The sequence below is a fragment of the Canis lupus genome, chromosome 16 (assembly GCF_003254725.2).
Source record: "Canis lupus dingo isolate Sandy chromosome 16, ASM325472v2, whole genome shotgun sequence".
NCBI classification, from domain to species: Eukaryota; Metazoa; Chordata; class Mammalia; order Carnivora; family Canidae; genus Canis; species Canis lupus.
Genome location: NC_064258.1, coordinates 15,518,646 through 15,538,198, shown reverse-complemented (window position 1 = coordinate 15,538,198; position 19,553 = coordinate 15,518,646). Strand labels below are relative to the sequence as shown.

The 19,553-nt window shown below is 60.3% G+C and overlaps 1 protein-coding gene across 1 annotated transcript in view; it reads right to left on the bottom strand.

Moving 5' to 3' along the window:
* LOC112664146 (SCO-spondin) overlaps positions 1–17,395 on the bottom strand; it is a 51,768-nt gene extending 34,373 nt beyond the window's left edge. Inside the window, exons 1-38 of the mRNA XM_049095066.1 lie at positions 16,625–17,395; positions 16,228–16,386; positions 15,761–15,843; positions 15,468–15,647; positions 14,973–15,217; positions 14,784–14,883; positions 13,662–13,820; positions 13,494–13,573; positions 12,917–13,054; positions 12,517–12,688; positions 12,080–12,320; positions 11,632–11,776; positions 10,697–10,811; positions 10,436–10,611; positions 10,127–10,354; positions 9,760–9,925; positions 9,301–9,535; positions 8,329–8,518; positions 8,109–8,203; positions 7,675–7,931; positions 7,220–7,354; positions 6,360–6,556; positions 6,109–6,236; positions 5,914–6,023; positions 5,457–5,606; positions 5,196–5,289; positions 4,928–5,097; positions 4,485–4,718; positions 4,053–4,274; positions 3,412–3,609; positions 2,520–2,611; positions 2,202–2,433; positions 1,908–2,060; positions 1,652–1,792; positions 1,380–1,562; positions 1,122–1,272; positions 400–553; positions 183–237 (exon numbers count right to left, since the gene is read on the bottom strand). Of these exons, the coding sequence (XP_048951023.1) occupies positions 183–237; positions 400–553; positions 1,122–1,272; positions 1,380–1,562; positions 1,652–1,792; positions 1,908–2,060; positions 2,202–2,433; positions 2,520–2,611; positions 3,412–3,609; positions 4,053–4,274; positions 4,485–4,718; positions 4,928–5,097; positions 5,196–5,289; positions 5,457–5,606; positions 5,914–6,023; positions 6,109–6,236; positions 6,360–6,556; positions 7,220–7,354; positions 7,675–7,931; positions 8,109–8,203; positions 8,329–8,518; positions 9,301–9,535; positions 9,760–9,925; positions 10,127–10,354; positions 10,436–10,611; positions 10,697–10,811; positions 11,632–11,776; positions 12,080–12,320; positions 12,517–12,688; positions 12,917–13,054; positions 13,494–13,573; positions 13,662–13,820; positions 14,784–14,883; positions 14,973–15,217; positions 15,468–15,647; positions 15,761–15,843; positions 16,228–16,386; positions 16,625–16,674 (6,013 nt within the window). The 5' untranslated portion in view covers positions 16,675–17,395. The remainder of the gene's footprint in view (positions 1–182; positions 238–399; positions 554–1,121; positions 1,273–1,379; positions 1,563–1,651; positions 1,793–1,907; positions 2,061–2,201; positions 2,434–2,519; positions 2,612–3,411; positions 3,610–4,052; positions 4,275–4,484; positions 4,719–4,927; positions 5,098–5,195; positions 5,290–5,456; positions 5,607–5,913; positions 6,024–6,108; positions 6,237–6,359; positions 6,557–7,219; positions 7,355–7,674; positions 7,932–8,108; positions 8,204–8,328; positions 8,519–9,300; positions 9,536–9,759; positions 9,926–10,126; positions 10,355–10,435; positions 10,612–10,696; positions 10,812–11,631; positions 11,777–12,079; positions 12,321–12,516; positions 12,689–12,916; positions 13,055–13,493; positions 13,574–13,661; positions 13,821–14,783; positions 14,884–14,972; positions 15,218–15,467; positions 15,648–15,760; positions 15,844–16,227; positions 16,387–16,624) is intronic.
* Positions 17,396–19,553: the final 2,158 nt, after the last annotated feature.

Sequence of the window (19,553 nt, the reverse complement as noted above, 5' to 3'; positions counted from 1 at the left end):
CTGACCTTAGGAGGGCAGAGACAAGCCTTCCCACCCAGAGGGCCCCTTCCTTCCCCAGGATCCAGGACCCAGACTCCTTCCACCCTGAGGCTGGGGTAGTTGCTCCCTCCTCGGGGCTCCCTCTGAGTACCTGCCCTCCTCCTATCCTAGGAGTTCCCCAGCCATTCCCCAGACCCACTCACCAGGCTGGGCGCAGTAGCAACATGAGTCTCCCATTCCCTCCACCAGGACCCAGCCCTGTGGACACAGAGTCGGGCTGGACATGCTGAGCTGGCAACCCACCAACCTCTGACCCAATCTATCAGCAACCCTGGCCTCTGCACACTGCCACCAGCCCCCCAACCCCACCCCCCACCTCACCCCTGCTACCCCAGCCCCAGGCCCCTCTGCCCCCCTCACTTGGGGGCAGCTGCCCAGCGGACAGTAGAGGGAGCAGTGCACGGTGCTGTTGTGCAGACACTGGCAGACTCTGCAGGGGCCCTCTCGCCAGCGCTCCCCCACACCGCGGACCCGGCCCTGCTGCTCACAGCCCGCACAGGGTTCCGTCTGGCACCTGCACAAAGGGCCGCCACCGGCTGAGTGGGCTCACCTAGGCAACCAACTTGTCCTGATGTGCTGGGAGTGAGTGGCCTCCCAGGGCTTGGAACTTTCAGTGATAAAACCGGGAAAGTATTGGGTCAACTGGGAAGCTTGGTCTCCCCATCACCCAGATCCCACCTCTGCACCAGAGAAACTGCAGCTGGCCCATGAGAGAGGGGCATGGAAGCAAGCTATGCCGAAACACTGGCCAGTGGAGCCCCTTTCAGAGGGGGTTGGGCAGCCAGACCCCACTACTTTCAGAGGCATGGGGATACAAACCAGAGGACCCATACCTGCCCCTAGACTTGTGGGCTCCCTAATTCCCCCTTTGGACCTGGAGGACATAAAACTGATTCAGGGGTTCCCCAAAGATGTGCTGGGAATCCTGGTGTTTAGGCTAATAGGGCTCAGAACAGGGAGGTTCCTCATCTGGGGTCCATGGTGCACTGGAAGCATCTCGAATGAGAAAGGGCACACCAGTGGCTTCCTAATTGGGAGCTGGGGTTGAGGGTTGCAGGTCCCCCTGGGGTGGGTGCAAGTACCTGCGGGCCTTGCGGTGGATGCCACGGCACTGGCGACCTTGGCCGGAGAGGCGGGGGTTGTTGGGGCTCCGGAAGGACCACTGAATGTTCTGGCTCCCACAGGGGCCCAAGCACTCAGCCCAGGGGGACCAGGAGGACCAGCCACAGTTCACTGAGGGAGAGCCAAGAGTCAGGGGCCAGAAGAGGGTTGGGTACCCCACCAGCTGGCCCGGGAGGGGACGAGGGACCCCTTAGGAAAGGCCAAGGGCAGGAGCTCACCAGCGCAGTCTGGGTCGGGCCGACAGCGCTGGGGCCGCCCATCTTGGCAGGTGCAAAGTTGACAGTTGGCCTTGATGCGCTGCCCAGGCCAGTACCGGGCTCCGTCCAGCAGGCAGGGGCACTGCCGGGGCCACACACACCGCCCCTCACTGCCCAGCACCTGGCCTACAGGGCACCAGCAGCCTAGGGGAAGCCCAGGGTGAGGCTTTCCTGCAGAGAGCTCTGCCTCTGCAGATACACCTGCCACCCCCTGGGCCCAGGGCCCCCCTTACCTGGGCTGCTGCAGGGCTGGTTAGCTGAGCACACAGCCTGACCAGAGATCTCATCACAAGTCAGAGGGCAGGGGGCACAGGGCCAGAATACCAACTGCCCAGAGCAGGTGGCATTGGGGCAGCCATCCTGAGGGCAGGGCCCTGAGAGGAAATCAGAACCAGAGTCTGGGAAAGTGGGTCCCCTGCAGAAACAAGCCACCCAGGAGCAACCCCTCCACACCCTCCTCCCTACAGTGCTCTCCTTCCTTGCACTCACTGATCTGACGGGTGGCGTGAGGGCCCCCAGGTAGCATGGCACAGGTCCGGCCCCCGTTCTGGGGGTGTTGGCACTGTCGCTGACGGGTCATGGTACCCATACACGGCTCAGTGCACAGGGACCAGGGAGACCAGGAGGTCCACTGGCCATCCACTGTGAGGAGGAGGGGCAAGACAGGTTGGTGGGGGTAGGACATGAGGCCAGGCTGTGAGCCCAGTGGTCTTCCTCTCCTTTGCTCTCTCCAGGGGCCCCCACCTAACCCGCTGGCCCTCCCGGGCACCCCAGGCCCCTCACCTGGGCAGGCGGCTGTGAAGCAGGCCTGCGTCTGGTGCTCAGGGCCCCCACAGCGCTGCAGCACTGGCAGATGAGGTGGGGAGCAGTGGCGGCTCCGGCCCTGCACCCCAGGCCCACATGTCTGGCTACATGGTCCCCATGAGTCCCAGGGGCCCCAGGCCCCACAGCCCTGCTCTTCTGGGGAAGGCCCTACATCCCCTGCCAATTTACAGTCAGGCTGTCCATCACACACCTAGGGAGGGAATGGGAATTAAGGTTCCTTTCGAGTTGGGTGGCACGATGGCTCTGCCTCCTGTGCACCCCCCCACACAACCTCACCAGCTGGAAACTGATGCAGAGGCCATCAGGACAGGAGTATTCTGGGCAGGGAACCCTTGTTCCATTGGGGCTTCCTGGGGCTGTCACCCCCTCTGAGGGGAAGAGAAGAGAAAGCAGACAAGGAGTGAGAACTGCACCACATGCCTCACCCCCCACCAGCCTAGGCCTCCCCCAGGGGAACAATGTCCTACCACAGCCCAGCTCATCTTTGCCCTGGGAACAGTCAGAGATCCCATCACAGTGCTGCTCGGGGTTTAGGCACAGCTGCAGAGCTGAACCACACCAGAAGAGGCCACTGCATGGGGGCAGCTGGGTGGAGCCTGTGGGCACCAGAAAAGTGTCCTGTTGTGCCCTCTCTCTGCAGAGGGGCTGGCAGGGGGAACCAAAGGCACTGAACCTGAACCTAGCCCAAAGACACCTTTGGGAGGGGTCTGGGAGGGGCGGGCAGACCTGGGGAGGGGTGGAGCCTTGGGCAGCTGTCCCCTCCTCCCAGGGACAGGTGGTGGGAGCGGGAAGGGTGGATTTGCAGGGGCACAAGGGAACCCCCAGGTCTGGTGGGGTGGGGCAGGAGGGGTAGCCCCCAAAACAGGCCCACTGGGCATGCTCACAGACCCACTGCCCTCGGCTTTATCCCTTCTTGCCCAAATGTGGGCCAAAGCAAAAGCCCCTTTCTTCTCTCCCTTGGGCCTGGGTGGAAGGGCAAAAGTCTTCAAAGACAGTGTCATGAAGATCAAAGGAGGCTCTGACGACCGGACACCTCCGTGGCTCTTCCCCCGACGGACACCTCCGTGGCTCTTCCCCGGCTGTGCCGCAGGGGTGGGGGTGGGGGTGGGGGTGGGGGTGGGGGTGGGGAAGGACCGGGTCGGGCGGCTGTGCAGCGCCGGGCTCTCACCGCAGGCGTCAGGGCCCTCGTCTGAGCCATCCGGGCAGTGCGGCTCGCCGTCACACAACTGTGCGGGGGACACGCAGGGCCAGCCGCAGCCGTGCTCGTCGCTGCCGTCCGCGCAGTCCTCCTCGCCGTCGCAGAGCCAGCCCCGGGGCGCGCATTCGCCGCTGCCGCACGGGAACTCAAGGGGACCGCAGGGCGGCGCTGCCACGGGCACCGCGCTAGACCTGGCTGCCCGCCTCCCTGCGCCCTGGCCCTGAGGGTCCTTCCCTGCGCCGCGACCTTCCCCACCTGCAGCCCCTCCACACCTCCAGGCGCTCCCGCACTCCGCTCCTGCACTGGTTTCCCAAAAGCTGTCCCCTCCTCGCCCAGGAATTCCGCTCACCACCTCCAGCCCCCTCACATCAGTGGGAAGGCCTTGGATGTCACGAAGTTAGATCCCGACTCTTCCAGCACCACTCAAACCCCTTTCAGGTTGCGAATTCTAGTGTCTTGGGGGCCTGGGTCTGTGCTACCTACCCCCCCAACCCCTCAAGCCCCCCACCCTGCACCTGCCTCAGTGCCTCCCTCTGAGATGCTCTCCCCACCTCTCTTTCCCAGGCCTCTAGACTCCAGCTTTTTCACCCCCTTTCCCCCAGCACACTCACCGGAGCTGGCACCGGCCAGGGGAGTTTGGACAGTCTCCCCAAAGCCAGCGGAAGAGCCAGGCAGAGTGCCGGCCGGGGGGGTGGGCAGCAAAGGGAAGGGGCAGTGCCCAGGTCCCTCGTCAGCTCCATCTGGGCAGTCCCAGATCCCGTCACACAGAAGGATGGCCCCCACGCAGGTGCCATCAACACAGGACACCTCCCCAGGAGTGCAGTGCAGCTGCCCTGCAGCCAGGGAAAGGAGGGGTGGTCCCAAGGCACTGCCCCTTAAGCTCACTGTTTGGGGTGCCCTTATTCACACCTCTACAGGTGTCAGTTTCCTAGCAGGAACCTGAATTGCTGAAGGAGGGGAGGCAGGAAGGTTGGGGCTCACAAGACAGGCCTTGTGGGAGGGGGTGCCCGGTGGACTGGAGTCCAGAGGGGAAGACCACTCACCCAGACAGGCCTCTTCATCAGCAGCATCCGGACAGTCGGGATGCCCATCACAGAGCAGCGCAGGGGGCAGGCAGCGCCCATCAGTGCAGGTCAGTGAGTTGTGGGGGCATGGGCAGCCCTGCTCATCTGTCCCATCTCCACAGTCATCCTGCCCGTCACAGAGCAGGGCCAGGGGCAGGCAGTGGCCAGAGCTGCAAGACATCTGCCCCTCCCCACAGCCTGGAGTGGCGCAGCCTGGCATGAGGCAAGCAGATAGGGTCAGGATGACAAAGGGTCCTAGAGAAGCCCCCCACCCCCACCCAGAAAGACCAGAACAGCCCTGCCCACCAGGCATAGCCACTGGCAATGTGAGCTCAGAAAGCCACTCTAGCACAGGTTTTAGTTACCTGTACGAAGACTGACCCATCACTCAGCCACTGCCCCACGCAGGCAAGGACACTCACCCTCCTCGTCTGAGCCATCGCCACAGTCATCCTGGTTGTCACAAAGCCACCTGTGGGGCACACAGTGCCCACTCTCCTGGCATGGAACCTCTCCCTCTACACAGCCAGGCACCGGTTCCTCACAGCGTGTACTGTCGCTCCCACAAAGCCACTGACTGTCCTGGCATGTGCTGAGCACACAGTGTCCTGGGATCAGTCACAGTGCTGGGCTTTGGCAGCCCAGGGTCATGGGGCTCCCCCGAGGCCCCCCCAAGGCCCCCCCACTCACCAGTTCCCACAGTTGTTTTGCAGTATGGTCCCCGGGGGGAAGAAGCTGCCGCCTGACTCACAAGGGCAGGAAGCTGGTTCTAAGCAGACTCCTCCTGGGATCACAGGGGGCAAGACTGGAGCAAATGGGGCACAGCAGCCCCTAGCGCCAGTCCTGTGGCCATGACCTTGTGGCTCTCTTCCCTGTCCCAGCACCACCAAGCACCATCCCCTATTACCCCCCACAACCCCTACCCCCGCCCCTGATTCTGACTCTACCCACCATGCAGCAGAGTCCCCTCGGGGCAGAAGCAGCCCTCCACACAGGCAACAGCCTGGCAGTGCCACCCAGGCTCAGTACCATGGTCATGGCAGGTGGAGGGACATATGGGGCCACAGGCCTCATATACCTGGCCCCCTTCACACTGCAGAGCTGGGTAGAGAGGAGAGAGGCTTGGGTCAAGGTGGTGCAAGGGCATCAGCAGGTAAGCCAGCCCAAGATGATACACACGGAGCACACGGGGCAGCATGGTGTAGACTCTTGCTGAGCCCCTCTCAGGGCTGTTTGTAATGTGAAAGTTCTACAGGAAGGCAATCTCAGTGTGCTTAAAGTGTGCGCACCACACATATTTGCCCTTGAATGAACACACAGCTTGCTTGCAGGCCAGGAAGAGCATCCACAAAGGAGCTGAGGGCTTGGTGGAATTGGGCATCGGGGACTGAGGGCAGGGCACACTCACGGCAGAGCTCCTGGCTGCGCCAGCGGACATAGAGTCCGCGCCGGGCACACTCATCTGCATAGGTGGCAATGGCTGAGCAGAGACACTCACAGTCACCCCCCGAATCGCAGCTGTGGAAGGGATTATTCAGCCCCTGGACCCCAGCCCCAGCCCCTCCCACCCGTTCCCACCCCATCCCTGGCTCACCCCTCTCACCCGCAGGCATCATACACACACCACTCGTAGTGCTGCTGTGGGGGCACCTCCGCATGGCACGGGGCAAAGAGCGACTGCAGCATCACCCCGCAGCGGGCATGGGCCCAGTCGGCCCGATGGGCGTTCACCTGCAGGCACAGCACCGTGGACCAGCCAGACCCCATCTGCTGCACCCAGCCCCTGAATCCTCCCCGCCCTGCAGGTTTCTGCAGCTGTCCTGCACACCCTTCCCCCCACCTGCCCATGCTCACGGTACAGGGGTGTGCCAGGTCCCCTGGCTCGGGGCAGAGTGGACTCAGGTGCCAGGAGTGGGCAGCCAGCTCAGCTGTGGGTTCCAGGACACCCTGGCGGCTCCGCAGGTCATTGCTGGCATCTCCATCGAAATCTCCACACAGCCCAGACACACGGCCGCGGAACTGCGGGGCCAGCTGCACCAGGACCCGGGTGCCTGGGCAGAGAGGGCAGCAGGGTGCAGCTTTGTGCAGAAATGACCCTATTGGCCCTCATCAGGGCCAGGGGCAGGGGAAGACCAAGGCTGGGTACTTTGTGGGCCTGTTTGACCATCAGCACAGGTACTACACCTGTTTGTTTTTGTTGTTGTTGTTTGTTTTGTTTTTTGCAGAGCTGGTGATAAGACACCAGCATCTGGGGAGCTAGGGCAGAAGTAGGAGCGCACCCTCCTAACTAAACCCAGGTCATGGGCAACAGGGAAATTCCAGGTGGGAACCCCCACTTCAAGACAGACTGTGGCACCCACCAGCCCCAGAGGCTCAGAGGGCAGCCCCGCTGTGCTGACCGGGCGACCCCTTCCCACATCAGGCGTTTCTTTGGTTTTCCTCAATTTCTCAGTGACTGTTCTTTCTAAAATGCCAACTGCTTGGGTTTGGGTAGTGGGATGTTAGGTTTATTTCCATTTCTTCTTTCCCAAACTGGGTATTTTCTAAATGTTTCTTTGGCAAGGAGGTATTGCTTTTACATCGAAGAGAAACATAAGTTTAAAAACATAATTTGGGAACTCCCACCAGTTGTAAGGAAGAGGAAGAGTCTGTGGGGTGTCAGCCTCATGACACTAAGGAGACATGGATCAGATGGCTAAGGGTGGGGACCTGACCTCCATCCCAGAGCAGGCTGAGGCCCAGGCGGGTCGTGAGCAGCAGGAAGAGACCAGCACGATGCAGGCTCAGCCCAGGGCCCGTGTAGACCTTGGGGGGTGTTATGCTCACCCCATTCACCATCACTGCCCGGCCTATGGAGGAAGACAGGTATTCAGGCTCTCCCTTGCACTGTAAGGGCTCCAAGAGGCCCTCCCCAGCCTGCCTCCAACCTTCCTTTTGCTTCTCCAGCTGTGTGACCTTGGGCCAGTCATTCGACCTCTCTGGGTCTTAATTTCTTGGAGCCTTCCAGATTATGATTCCCAACCAAGAGGAGAGAGGAGAGGTGCCAGCCCCGCTGCACTGATGGTAAGCAGTAGAGAACCCCAAGGCTCTGGCCCCCCATGCAGAAGTGTGATGCCACCCAGCGTGCCCCTCCCTCCCTGGCAGTGTCACCCTTCCACGTTGCAGCCACCTCTGAGCATGTGCACGACAGTGCTCTGTAGTTGCACGGTCAGGGCTTTGGTGCAGGTGAGGCCGCTGGCCCTGCAGGGCAGGTTCTGGGCAGACACCGTGAACCGACCACTGGCCTCGCGCACCAGCAGATATTCGCAGGCTCCAGGGAAGGTGAAAGCCAGCCCATCAAAGGTCACGTAGTGGGGGGCACCCGATGCGTGGCACCGTCCACTGCACTGGTGGCCTGTGCAGTGCCACTGCCGACCCTGACATACACTGGGATGGGGGTGGGGGCAGGGAGGCAGAGTCATGAGGACATGTATCCAGGGGATGAAGCTGTCCAGGTTCCAGGTGACAGACCCAAACTGAGGCTTGGGGGAATCCTGGAAAGCCCCCGTTGCCCAGGTCGGTCTGGTTATCCCACCTCATCCTAGTTCAAGGGGCTAGACATACCAAATGTTGCAGTCCTCCTGGATGGTGGCGTTGGGCAGATACCACTGCCCACCGTGACGGCAGGGGCAGAGCTCAGGAGGCACACAGCGTTCCTCCTGGGCAGAGGCCGGGGACAAGGGGGCACCTTGGAGGGCTGCCAGACCCACCACCCATTGTTTCGGGCAATGCCCCGGTTAGAGCAGGCCCCGTGGTGCCCTGGGCAGCCCCCTCCCAGACTTACCAGCAACACAGTCCCTGGGGGACAGACACAGCTCCCTGTGCTGTCTGGGGGGCAGGAATGGTTGGCACTAGGGCTGTCACAGGTGAGGAGGCAGGCACCGGGGACATAGACGAGCTCATGAGGGCAGAATGTCTGCTGGGGGCCACAGTGGTGAGCAGAGCAATTCCAGAGGCCCCTCTCCTGGCAGACACTGCCGGGGTGGGGAGGGAGGTAAGAGGCAGTCCCAAGGCAGGACTCACCTCCAGACGCCTCTGGTCTGACCTGGGAGTCTCAGGAACCCAGGGAGTCTGAGGCCCTAACGTTGACTCCTGACTCCGTTGACTCCAGAGACCTGAGCATCTTACCCCCACACCCCAGTTACAAGCACAGGAAGTGGGGCTGCTCCCAGCACCAGCCATACCTGGGACAGACATGGTCAGCATTTCCTGCTTCAGCACCACAGGGGCCCTTCTCTGGGCTCTGGGGTTCTCAAAGAACCCCATTCCCAGCCCAGGTAGGAGAGGGATTCTCTGAAGTCTCATCCTCACCCACCAAGCTCTGGCCACTGATCCTGCTTCCACAGGCCCAGAACTGGCCTTTACTTCTCCCCAACCCTTGGAAGAGCCTCTGAACCACACTCAACCAGAATTCAGAGATCTGGGTTCATAGCCCTGCATCCCTAACAAGCTGTGTGACCCTGCAAGCCGTTTGGCCTATTCAAGCCTCAGTTTTCCCACCTGCAAAATGGGAACAATTCTTCTACTTCCTACTTTACTAGGCCATTGTAAGAATTCATTAGAATTATAAAAGATAATGTACAAGAGTGCTTTAGAGGTCTGAAAAACGCTCCACAACTGAGAAGCTATCAGTGCTTTGCCGCCCTGCGGGTGCATGCCATATCCTAACCCACAGGGCTACAAGCCCAGCCTCTTTGCTCTAACTGTGCCCCTTCGCCCCCCAGCTCTTTGCCTTCCACAAGGCCGCTGCCCTTACCAGTGGTTGCAGTCCTTCATGGTGGCACTGCCAGGAACATAGCGATGAGTTCCAAGCTGGCAGGAGCACATGCTGGGGGGCACACACTCGCCCTCAGGGTCCCATAGCAACCCTGGCGGGCAGCTGCAACCAGCCACACAGCTGCCCAGCTCCCCACAGTCTTCTGGCTCCCCACAGTTGTGACCACACGCTGGGGCACACTCCTGATACTCCTGGCCCCCAGGACACGGGACAGCTGGGCACAGAGACACACACAGGTCAGGGGCCTAACTGCTGCTGCTCTACCCACCCTTCTGGAATTCACACCCCCTATGCCTCTGAAAGAAGGCACACTCAGACATTAGAGGTTCTCCTGGGGGCCTTCCCCTGCTGCAAAGCTTTTGGATCCCTGTGCACTATTCCTATAAGGGGCTGGGAAGAGGAGCCTGGGGGTGGGGCTGGCTGGCTGAGCCGACTCACGGCAGAGTGTCTGGGTCCTCCAGAGAGATGGGGCACCCTCTTGGGCACAGCGACGAGCAAAGGCAGCGAGCACAGGGCACAGGCAGTCCTTGCCGGGAGCGCAGCCACACACGGCTGCCAAGCAGCGCAGGTGGAACGGCTCCCTGTCTACCAGCCCTTGGCATTCCTTAGGGGGGAGAGGAGGAAAAAATTGGGTTGGCTCCTCCTCCACAGATTCGCCTGTGCCCTCCAGTCCCACTGCCACCTCCCAGTGCTTGGTAGCCCTGCCACGGCAGGGAGCAGGGCCCTCCCAATAGCCCAGGATGAGGGCAGAGCACTTTTGGACCCCATTTTACAGGTGCAAGCAGGAGTACCCCCATCTGGCTACCTGGAAGGCTGGGCCATGCAGGACGGCACAAGCTGTCTCGGCGAAAATGCGGTACTGACTGTGGGTGCTGCAGGGGGAGAGTGGGGCACTGTCTTCTGAGGGGCACCTTCCCTCTCCTGCCACCTGGAACTTGATAGCAAAGGCTGCAATGCTGGTCTCCACATCGCCAGCAGGTGTCAGGAAGTCGTCCTGCTGGTTCCATGTGAAGGTGCCACACAGACCCTGCACCTAGGGGAGGGGGCATGGAACTGTCAAATCCAGGCCCACTAGAGCCTTGCCCAGACACTTGCCTGCCCCCCCCCAGCACACCTGATGGGCATGGCGGGGGTCCAGAGTGATGTATGTTGCAGAGTCAGACACTCCCCAGAGGACCTGGGCCCCAGGCCAGCGCAGCAGTAGGAAGGTGGAGGAGGCTCGGGAGACACGGAGGCCCTTAGGCCCACTCCACGGCACGCCCACATCCTGCCCATCGATGAGCACAGCCCCTGGAATAGGGCGCCTGTGAGGGGCTGCCCCTGCAGGGTGGGCTGAGGAGACCTGGGGGGTGATCACACTGCAGGAGAGGGCTACCTGAGTCTCTGAGCTGGATGTGGGTGTCCCCCAGAGAGACAGAGACGGCATGGAGGCAGCTCCCACTGTCACAGGCCCCGTGCTCCAGCACAATCAGCAGCTGACCCTTCAGGTCCTGGAGCAGAGGGTAAGAAATGTGGGAGGGGGTGGGGAAGACCTCAAGGACAGGATCTGTTCTGCACCTTCTCCTGTTCTGCAGGGCACCTACAGGACACACCTGGAGGCAGCTCCCATTCAATGCAGGCGTGACCACCTTCTTGTCCCCCAGACTCTCTGTGAGGTATAGGGCTTAACTCTGGCAAGCACGGGCACTTGTGAGTGTATCTATGTGTGTGCGTGTAAGTATGTAGAGGTGTGTGTGCATGCATATGTGTGTGCACACAGGCGTGTGTGTATGCAAGTATGTGGAGGTGTGTGCACACTGGAGCAAGATGCCTCTCCTCTTCTCTCTCGGTGGGTATGTACGCTCATCTGTGTGTGTGTGTGTGTGTGTGTATGCACACGCTAAATCTATGTGCACTTGCATGAGCCTGCGGCAGATGTACCTGAACTCGGTAAGTCACCTGACTTTACTGGGGGGAGGGCTGGGGAGGAAGGAGAACCCATATGTCTCCTGGGGTTGTTTTACAGGAAACAGCCTGTGATAAGCCCAGCCTGTCCCATCTGTGAGAAGGGACTTCGAGGATGGGTTTTGCTTTGTGCCCCCGGGCTGCCTAGCGTGGCGATGACCCAGGACCCTTCATGGGAACCTAAGGCGGAGGGAAGGACCCCAAGGGGAGGCTTCAGGGGTCTGCGGCCAGCCACCATCCCTCCAGAGGCCGTTCCCTCTCAGCTTTTTCCGGAGTAGCAACTGTGTACTTCTCATTGGTTTATTTAGAGGTTTCCCGACAGTCACCTCTCCCCTCTAGCACCCCGGAGTTAATCCCCCGACCCACCTGCACCAGGACGGAGCTGCAGCCCGGGCTGCCGCGGAAGGAGAAGCTCCGCCCATCAAAGGTGAGGTAATGCCCGTCCCCGCCCACCGCGCACTCGGCGGGGCAAGGCGCCTGCGCGCAGAGCCAGCGGCCGTCCTGGCACACGCTGTGGGCACAAGGGGTGGGGGGCGCGCCCCGATCCAGCTCTGATCGTGCCCCCCAACCCCGAGGCCCTTCCTCCCCCAGCCACCTCGCTGACCCTGCTAGGTCTGGGGGTCAGCCGCTGGAGGTCACGGGCTAGGTCTTTGGGCAGGGCCATCAACTATGCGTGTGCCACGAGAGGTCACAGGCCCCTGTGAGAGGCCCCCGGAAGGGGAGGCAGGTTGCGGAGAGAGTATAAGGGGGCACTCCGAGGGGCCCACGCGGCCTCCAACCCCAGCCAAAGGGCCGGCGAGGCCCGCGAACTCACCACAGGTTGCACCGCTGGCGCACGGTGTCCCCGGGGGCGTAGCGCCGGCGCCGGTGGTGGCAGGGGCAGCGGGCGGCAGGGACACAGAGGGCGCCGTCCCAGAAGAGGCCGGCCGGGCACTCGCAGCCGCTCACGCACGCTTCCCGGCAGGACCCCTCCCCTCCCTCTGCCACCGCGGAGCAGCTGGGTGGGCAGGCCGAGGTGCAGTCTGAGTACAGCTGGCCTCCAGGGCACAGACGCTCTGCGGGCCCAGGGCCGGGAGAGGGCTGTGAGGTCCCGGTGGGGTGGGGGTGGGGGGAGGGCTCCTCCTTCCAGACCCCTTGGGAGGACGCCCAGCGCTCCAGAAACCGGGGCCACAGGGCTGCTGTCAGTGGGTTCCCCGCCCCCAGGGTGGGGAGGCTAGGGACTCTGCAGAGAGGGGCAGGCACCAGCCCTACCACAGAAGCCTGGCTTCCTCCAGCCCACGTGGATATGCTGCTTGGCACACTCCTGGGCATAATTGGCCAGGGTGGCGCACACGGCTTCCCTCCGGCCCTCTCGCCCACTGCCTGCTGGGGCCCCCGAACAGTAGGCAAAGATGCAGGCCTGGTAGTACTCGGCAGGGGGAGCCTGCAGAGAAAGGACAGCCCCTCAGTCAACCAGCCTGGCCAGCACGCCCTCCTCTTGCTTTAATCACACCCGGACTTATAATCAAACAGAATGAGCACCAGAAGGGACCTCTGAGATCACACGTACATACAAAGCAATGACAGGACCAGATTCCCTGTTTGGCACCTCACTAGCACCCATCCTTCCCACCTCTCTGGTGGTGGATACCACCTCCACCCCCACCCATACCTGCACATGGCATTCCCTGAATGGACTGTCCAGCAGTTGGTGGCACACATCCTGAGCTTCGGCCTCTGTGCTTGCCTTTGTGCCCCTCAGGGGGTCCTCACAGCCCTGGGCTGCCTCCACCGAATCCAGACACCCAGGCTGGAGACATTTAAGTCAGGTCAATGGGGGCTGAGGGACATTAACTGGGACACCAGAGAAGTGGCCACTACCCTCATGGCTGCTTCATGGCCCACTGTCATGGCCACCAGCCCAGACATCCTGGAGTTTTGGGGAGCCACAAAGTTGTAACCTCTGGTAAGGGGTGAGGGAGCTGGGGTCACATCCACCCCCAGGCAGGAGGTTTGATAACTAGCTAGTTAACCAAAGCTGGTCAGTGACCAGGTTGTGGTGTGTGTCTCCTGGGTGGTCAGTTCACCACATAAATTCCATGGGACCCTGAGCCTGTCCCAAACCAAGGACCTGGGACAGAGCAGGCCCAGTGATGAAGACAGAACAGAGGTGTGGAGATGTCAGAGAAATGAAGAGGTGGGGAGGGACAGGGCAGGGAGCAGGGGCTCCCTGAGGGCTATGGTCTCACCTCTGAGTCAGGGAGCCTCCAGGAATTCCCAAAGGTGGCAGCTAACACAGCCAGTCTCCCTCCAGGCTCCAGGAAGTCATCTGGGGAAGGGTAAGGCAGGGGTGCCTTGTCTGGGCTCTCCAGTCTTTCCTTCCCTCCTGTACCAACCACCACAGCATGCCCACTTACCCTCAGGCTGGCCATTGTAGACGCCACAGAGACCTTGAGTTTGTCCCTGGAGCTCATAGTCCACAGAAATGGAGACCGAAGTAGATCTGTCCAGGCGCACAGTGACCCCCAGGCCCCCTGAGACCACCAGCCAGTCTCCTTGCCACTGCAGGCTCAGCCCTGGGCAAGAGAAGGCAGGGTCACACTTCCCACTTCTCCCACCAGGGCTTGGACTGCCCAGGGAAGGAGTGGCAATAGAATTCTGACAATGCTAGAGAGTTCTGCACTTCATATTCTCTAAAGGAGAAGCAACGGGCTTTCCATCAGAGCCCTCTCTGAGAAGTTTGTGGACACTACAGATGCCCTCTTGAACAAGAAACTACAAGTAATAGGTGAACCACAAAGCTCTTGTGAGCACACACGCACAACCCCACCCCGACCTCACTTCATGGACTGAAAACCAGGAAAAAAGTTCTGGTAGGAGAGGCTCCCGTCTAGTAGCACTAAGCCCTTCCTCACACCACTGGGAGGCAGGTGGGAAAAGAGTGTTGTTTTTAATTTTTAAAAGATTTTATTAAAAGATTTATTTATTTGAGAGAGAGCATGCAGGTGCATGAGCACAAGCAGGAGCAAGCAGGGGACAGGGGACAGAGCAGGGCAGGGCAGGGGTGGGGGAGAATCCCAAGCAGTCTCCACACTGAGCTTAGAGCCTGACATGGGGCTCCATCTCATGACCCCAAGATCGTGACCTAAGGTGACATCAAGAGTCAGATGCTTACTCAACTGAGTCACCTGGGGGGCCCCTTAAAGATTTTAAGTAACCTCCACACCCAAGGTGGGACTCAAGCTCACAATCTTGAGATCAAGAATCCTATGCTTTACTGACTGAGCCCAGGCAGGCATCCTGACACCCAAAGAGGTGAAGTAGAGGGACTTGCCCCAAGCAGCCCTGGGAGGGTATGACAGGGGCGCCATGCAGGAGTCAGCTTGGCTTCCTCATTTCCAGATACCTCCCAGCAGCAGTAGGTATGGGGCAACAGGCTCCCACTCAACTGCCCCTTTTGCAGCCCCCTGCCCTGAGGGCTAGGCAGGCTGTCCCCAGGAACAGTGAGGCACTGGGAAGTCTCCCACTCCCTATAGTACCGTGGAGCAGCTGGGACTCCCCATCAGGTACCAGCTTCCCATTCACAGAGACATTTTTGCCTTGGATCAGCACCTCCTCTGGTCCCATCACTACTCGAGCCTTGGGGGAGACACAAAATGGAAGAGGTGTTCAGTGGCTCACCTTCTCCCATGTCCAGCTCCCTCCCTGTGTCCTTCCCCCTCCCTCACCAGCTGACAGTGCCCAGGTTGGGGGCAATGCCCCCTGGGCGTGAGGTGGACAGCCCAGGTGGAATCAGCAGCTCCCGCCAACAGGTAAGTGCAGCGGCCCAGGAAGCGGTAATGGTGCCCATCAAAGGTTCGGTAGTGGAAGCCTGACCAGGTGGCACAGGTGGCTGAGGGATGCTGGCGCTGGCTCCAGAACTGGGCCACGGCCCCCACCAGGGGCTGCAGGAGGGCTGGAGAGGGAGAGCTGCCTGGAGGAGAATCATCAACTATGAGCCTCTGCGTGTGAAGGCAGGAGGGTAGAGGATGAGGGCACGGGGCTTCTTCCGGAGCAGGAGGCAGGTGGAGAGTGTGTGTTCACTCTAGAGGCAGGAGGGATGGGAGGTGACTCTCCCAGAGGACCGGGGAATGGGCATGGGCCCTTCAGGAAGGCCCAGAGCCCAAGAATTCTGTAGCAGTGCCTGCAGGGGGAGAAAGTGATAGCCAGGGCAGCAGACTCACCTGGGCCGTGTGGGCTAGAGCAGCTGAGGCAGGCCTGGGAGCGGCCATCCTGCCAGCTGTGTCCCCAAGGCCAAGCACAGCACTCTGCCAGGCTTCGTGCAGAAGCATTAGCTGAGCCTGCCTGCAGCTGGCACTGCCGTGTGGCAAAGCAGTGGCCCCCAGGGTTGGCCTCTGCAAGGGCTGTGGGGGTGGAGGGAGAGAATGGGGCAACCCACAGAGTCAGCCTGGACCCAGCTTCCCTCCTCAGGCGGCCTCCACAAAACCCCAGATTTTGGTTAATAGCAGGTACTTACCCAGGGTGCAGTGGGTGCCCCCCCAGCCTGGACAACAAACCCTCACTGTCCGGTTCCTTGCAGTGGGCCGGATTTCTGGGGGCCTGGGTCCACCGAGCGGGCAGCAGGGAGAAGAAGTTAGTATTCAGCCCAGCCCTGTCTCCGTCCCCGTCCCTGAGGATGGCCTGGGACATCCAATCTGGTCATCTATTCTCTGAGTGACTTTCTCATGTGATTGCCCTTCCAGGTCTCAATTTCCCTTTGTGCAAAGTGAGAGTGATGTTGACAAAGCAGACTGGAGACGTAGTACCTCTCCCTGTGCTGCCTATGCCCAATCCCACACTCCTGACTCTTCTTGAGCCCAGCCAGACATGTTTCCCAAATGCCTGCTTCTCCAGGGCAACCCCCCCCAATTCACCTTCCCCTCAGAGTATTGGCTCCATTGCTCTCCTTCTCAGCAGCCAACCCAGACTCCCACCCTCACTTACTTGTAGATGGGACAGAGCCCTGCACGTCCACCCCAGGACAGGTCCAGTTGCCAGCCCAGGCGCTGGTAATGATAGAGGCTGGTGCAGGGCACCAGGTCCTCCTGGCGGGGGGTCACTTCCTCCTCCACCAGGAAGGTTTCCATATGCTCACACCACCGCCTGCCCACAGATGGGAAATGACAGCTACTGTAGCCATCAGCCCCTCTATTGCCAAGAAGCCCTGTCCTGTGATCCCACTCCCAAAAGAGACCCTCCCAGGGAAAGTTTAGTGAAATGAAGAGGAGGCTGGTTGGGAGCAAGAAGCCTAGGGGACAGCATCTGGCTGCCCCAGAGGGTCCTGCTCAAGAGGCAGAAGCAGAGGATCTTAGCTAGAGGGGCCCCAAGCTGGGCTGCTTACCCGTTAGCCAGTGCCCACGCCATCCTAAAGAGGAGGGCGGGGAGCAGCATGGTGCTCCCCCCAGGTCAGCTTTGGGGAGCTGTGAGGCTTGGACTTGGGGAAGGGAATGCTGTGGCAGGCGTGTGCTCTACAGCAGCCAGGTGGCAATGTGTCCAAGGCAGCCCAGACAGCTAGAACAAGGCCCATGGGGCTGGGGAGGCTTTATCTCAGCCCCATGCCCTGGGGCACCAGCTGCTCAGAACCAGATTGGACCTGCCTGCACATTGCACAATCCCCTTGGAGGCCAACTCTCCCTGGAAACGATCACCTTCCTGCCCCTCTTGTGTGTGCATAGATGCATGTGTGTGTGAACGCTCAGTGGGGGAGCGCATGTGCCCAGGGCTACAGCCAGACACTCTGAGCCTCCGATATTTTCCCCTCAGGCTGTACCACAAATTAGTGTGGACTCTGGACAAGCCACTCTCTCTTTCTGAGCCTCAATTTCCTTGCTAGTAAAAAAATTTCAGGGGCTTCCAGGGATGTTTGCTTGGGTGGGACTCAAGGGCTCCACTTTGAAATTGTGTGTGTGCAGGGGCACCTGGGTGACTCAACTGGTTAAGCATCAGACTCTTGATTTAGGTCTGGGTCATGATCTCAGGGTTGTGGGATCAGGTCCTATGTCAGAGCTCTGCACTCAGCGGGGAATCTACCTGAAATTCTCTCTCCCTCTGCTCCACCACCCACCTCGCTCTTGACCATGTTCTCTCTCTCTTTCTCAAATAAATACATCTTAAAAAAAAAAAAAAAGAAATTGCGTGTGTACGCGTTTTTCTGAGGATAGTTCCATAACTGTTATTAAATTCTCAAGAGGAACTGTGACCCCACAAAATGGTTATGTTATTGTATAAATGACTGATATGGTCTTCTTTTTTTATTATTATTATTTATTTATGATAGTCACAGAGAGAGAGAGAGAGAGAGAGAGGCAGAGACATAGGCAGAGGAAGAAGCAGGCTCCATGCACCGGGAGCCCGATGTGGGATTCAATCCCGGGTCTCCAGGATCGCCCTGGGCCAAAGGCAGGCGCCAAACCACTGCGCCACCCAGGGATCCCGACTGATATGGTCTTCTAGCCCTAAAATTCTGAGTATGATTCTCTCCCTGCTCCCTTTCCTGCTTCCTCCTGCCCCCTCTCCCACTAGGCACTTGGGAACCAGTGAGCAGACGGAGCTGTTTCCAGGCTGGTTGGACTGTGTGGAGACAGGGGGGAGAATGTGTGCCCTCTCCTCTGTGGTCTGACTCCTTAGGGGGGTGATTATGTGCGGCTGGCTGGGTCCATCCCGGTCTCCTTTTGAGAGAGTCTTCTAGGGTTCAGAACCAGGAAGCCTGGGCAAGGAACACAGCAAGCCTCAGGGAGGATCAGCAAGGGTGGGAAGTGTGTGTGCTGGCAGGGGAGGTGCATAGGAGACAGAGGCCTGGAAGGCAGTCCCCCCCCCCCCCCCCAGTGCTGGGGGCGAGGCAGCCTCATGGGATAATCTAAGTATCCGGTTGGGGCAACAGCTGGCCCAGGTGAATCCTGGTTACCTCTTGGTTACCAGCTTCCAGGACACCCAGGCTGGAATGTGGCCCAGGCCTCAGACTGCATAAATCTCCAGACCCCCATAGTTACCCCACCTAGGGTGAGAAGGCTGCTGGGAACCAGAGCCATGCCAGGGATTTCTCCTGGGCCCACCATTGGTCCTGTGGCCCAAAGAGGGTACAGAGAGTTCCCATCGGGAGCTCTCAGGTAGAGTCCTCAGAAAAGGCCTGGGTTGAACCTTGGACATGTTGCTGTTCCCAGTCTCTCACTCATGTACCCTATACACTCTCTCCCTGTGCCTCGCATGCTCACACCCCCACTGCAGGTCTCCCCAGGGCAGACAGGTGTTCACAGGCTACCCTAGCACAAAGAGACACATTCTGCTCCCAGGGCCAAAAGCTGGCTGTGCACCGACTTGCTGAAGCAGCCTATCCAGGAGACTGCAGAGCCTTTCCCAGCTGATTCCGAGGTACCTGTGCACTTCCAGGTAACACCTACTCCCATGCCTCTCCTAAACATCAGGGAATATTGACGGTACCCTTGCTGTATGCTGTGCTTCTTGGAAGACTCCCTCCCAGCTCTGGATTCCAACCACAGGTGATAAAGGCAACACTTGGATTGGGGAGAAACCCAAATCACAATTCCCCTTTCCCCTAAAGGGGGCAGGAGGGAGGAAGCTGGTAGCCAGGGGAGATTGGAGAGAAAGAAAAGGGAGAGGGGGCCTGAAATAACCAGCCCACATTTCAGCTGGACAAGGACAGGCTCCCTATAGGGAGCTTTCGGAAGGAGTCAAGTGCCAGGGTGGCAAGGCCGAAGAAAAACATCCTAACCCGGGGCGGGGACCCCAAGTCCCCCAGAAGCCGGATCTGAGGGCTAAGGGCATACCTCCTCACCTAACTGGTACAGGTTGCCAGGCCAGTGGGACGACCAGCCCCTACCGCGCCCAGAGAACTCTCCCCTCCCCGCAGCCCCCTCCCCGGACCCCGCCCTCAGAGTCTCCGCCCAGCGGGTCTCCAGCCTCACCCCCTGGTGCCTCCTCTCCAGCCCCGCCTTCTCCTGGAAACCGGCTCAAAGCCCCCACCCCAATTTCTGCTTCAAAGGGCCCGTTCTCAGCGGGCACTGAGGCCCAGCTCTGTCTCCCTCAGCCGCCCCTCGCTGCCCCAAGGGACCCCCGCTCCAGTCGCAGGGGTCGGATCGGGTCCTCCGGAATCGGGGTCGGCGGTCGTGGGTCGGAGCGGATCCGGGGGCACTCGGGGTGGAGAGCAGGGGCGGGGTCGGAGTTTCCCAGACCAGCCCCGCGGACCCACAGTCCGGAGACTCGATCCCGCCGCGACGCGCGGCACAGATTCGCTCCCGCGGGGCGCTCGCGAT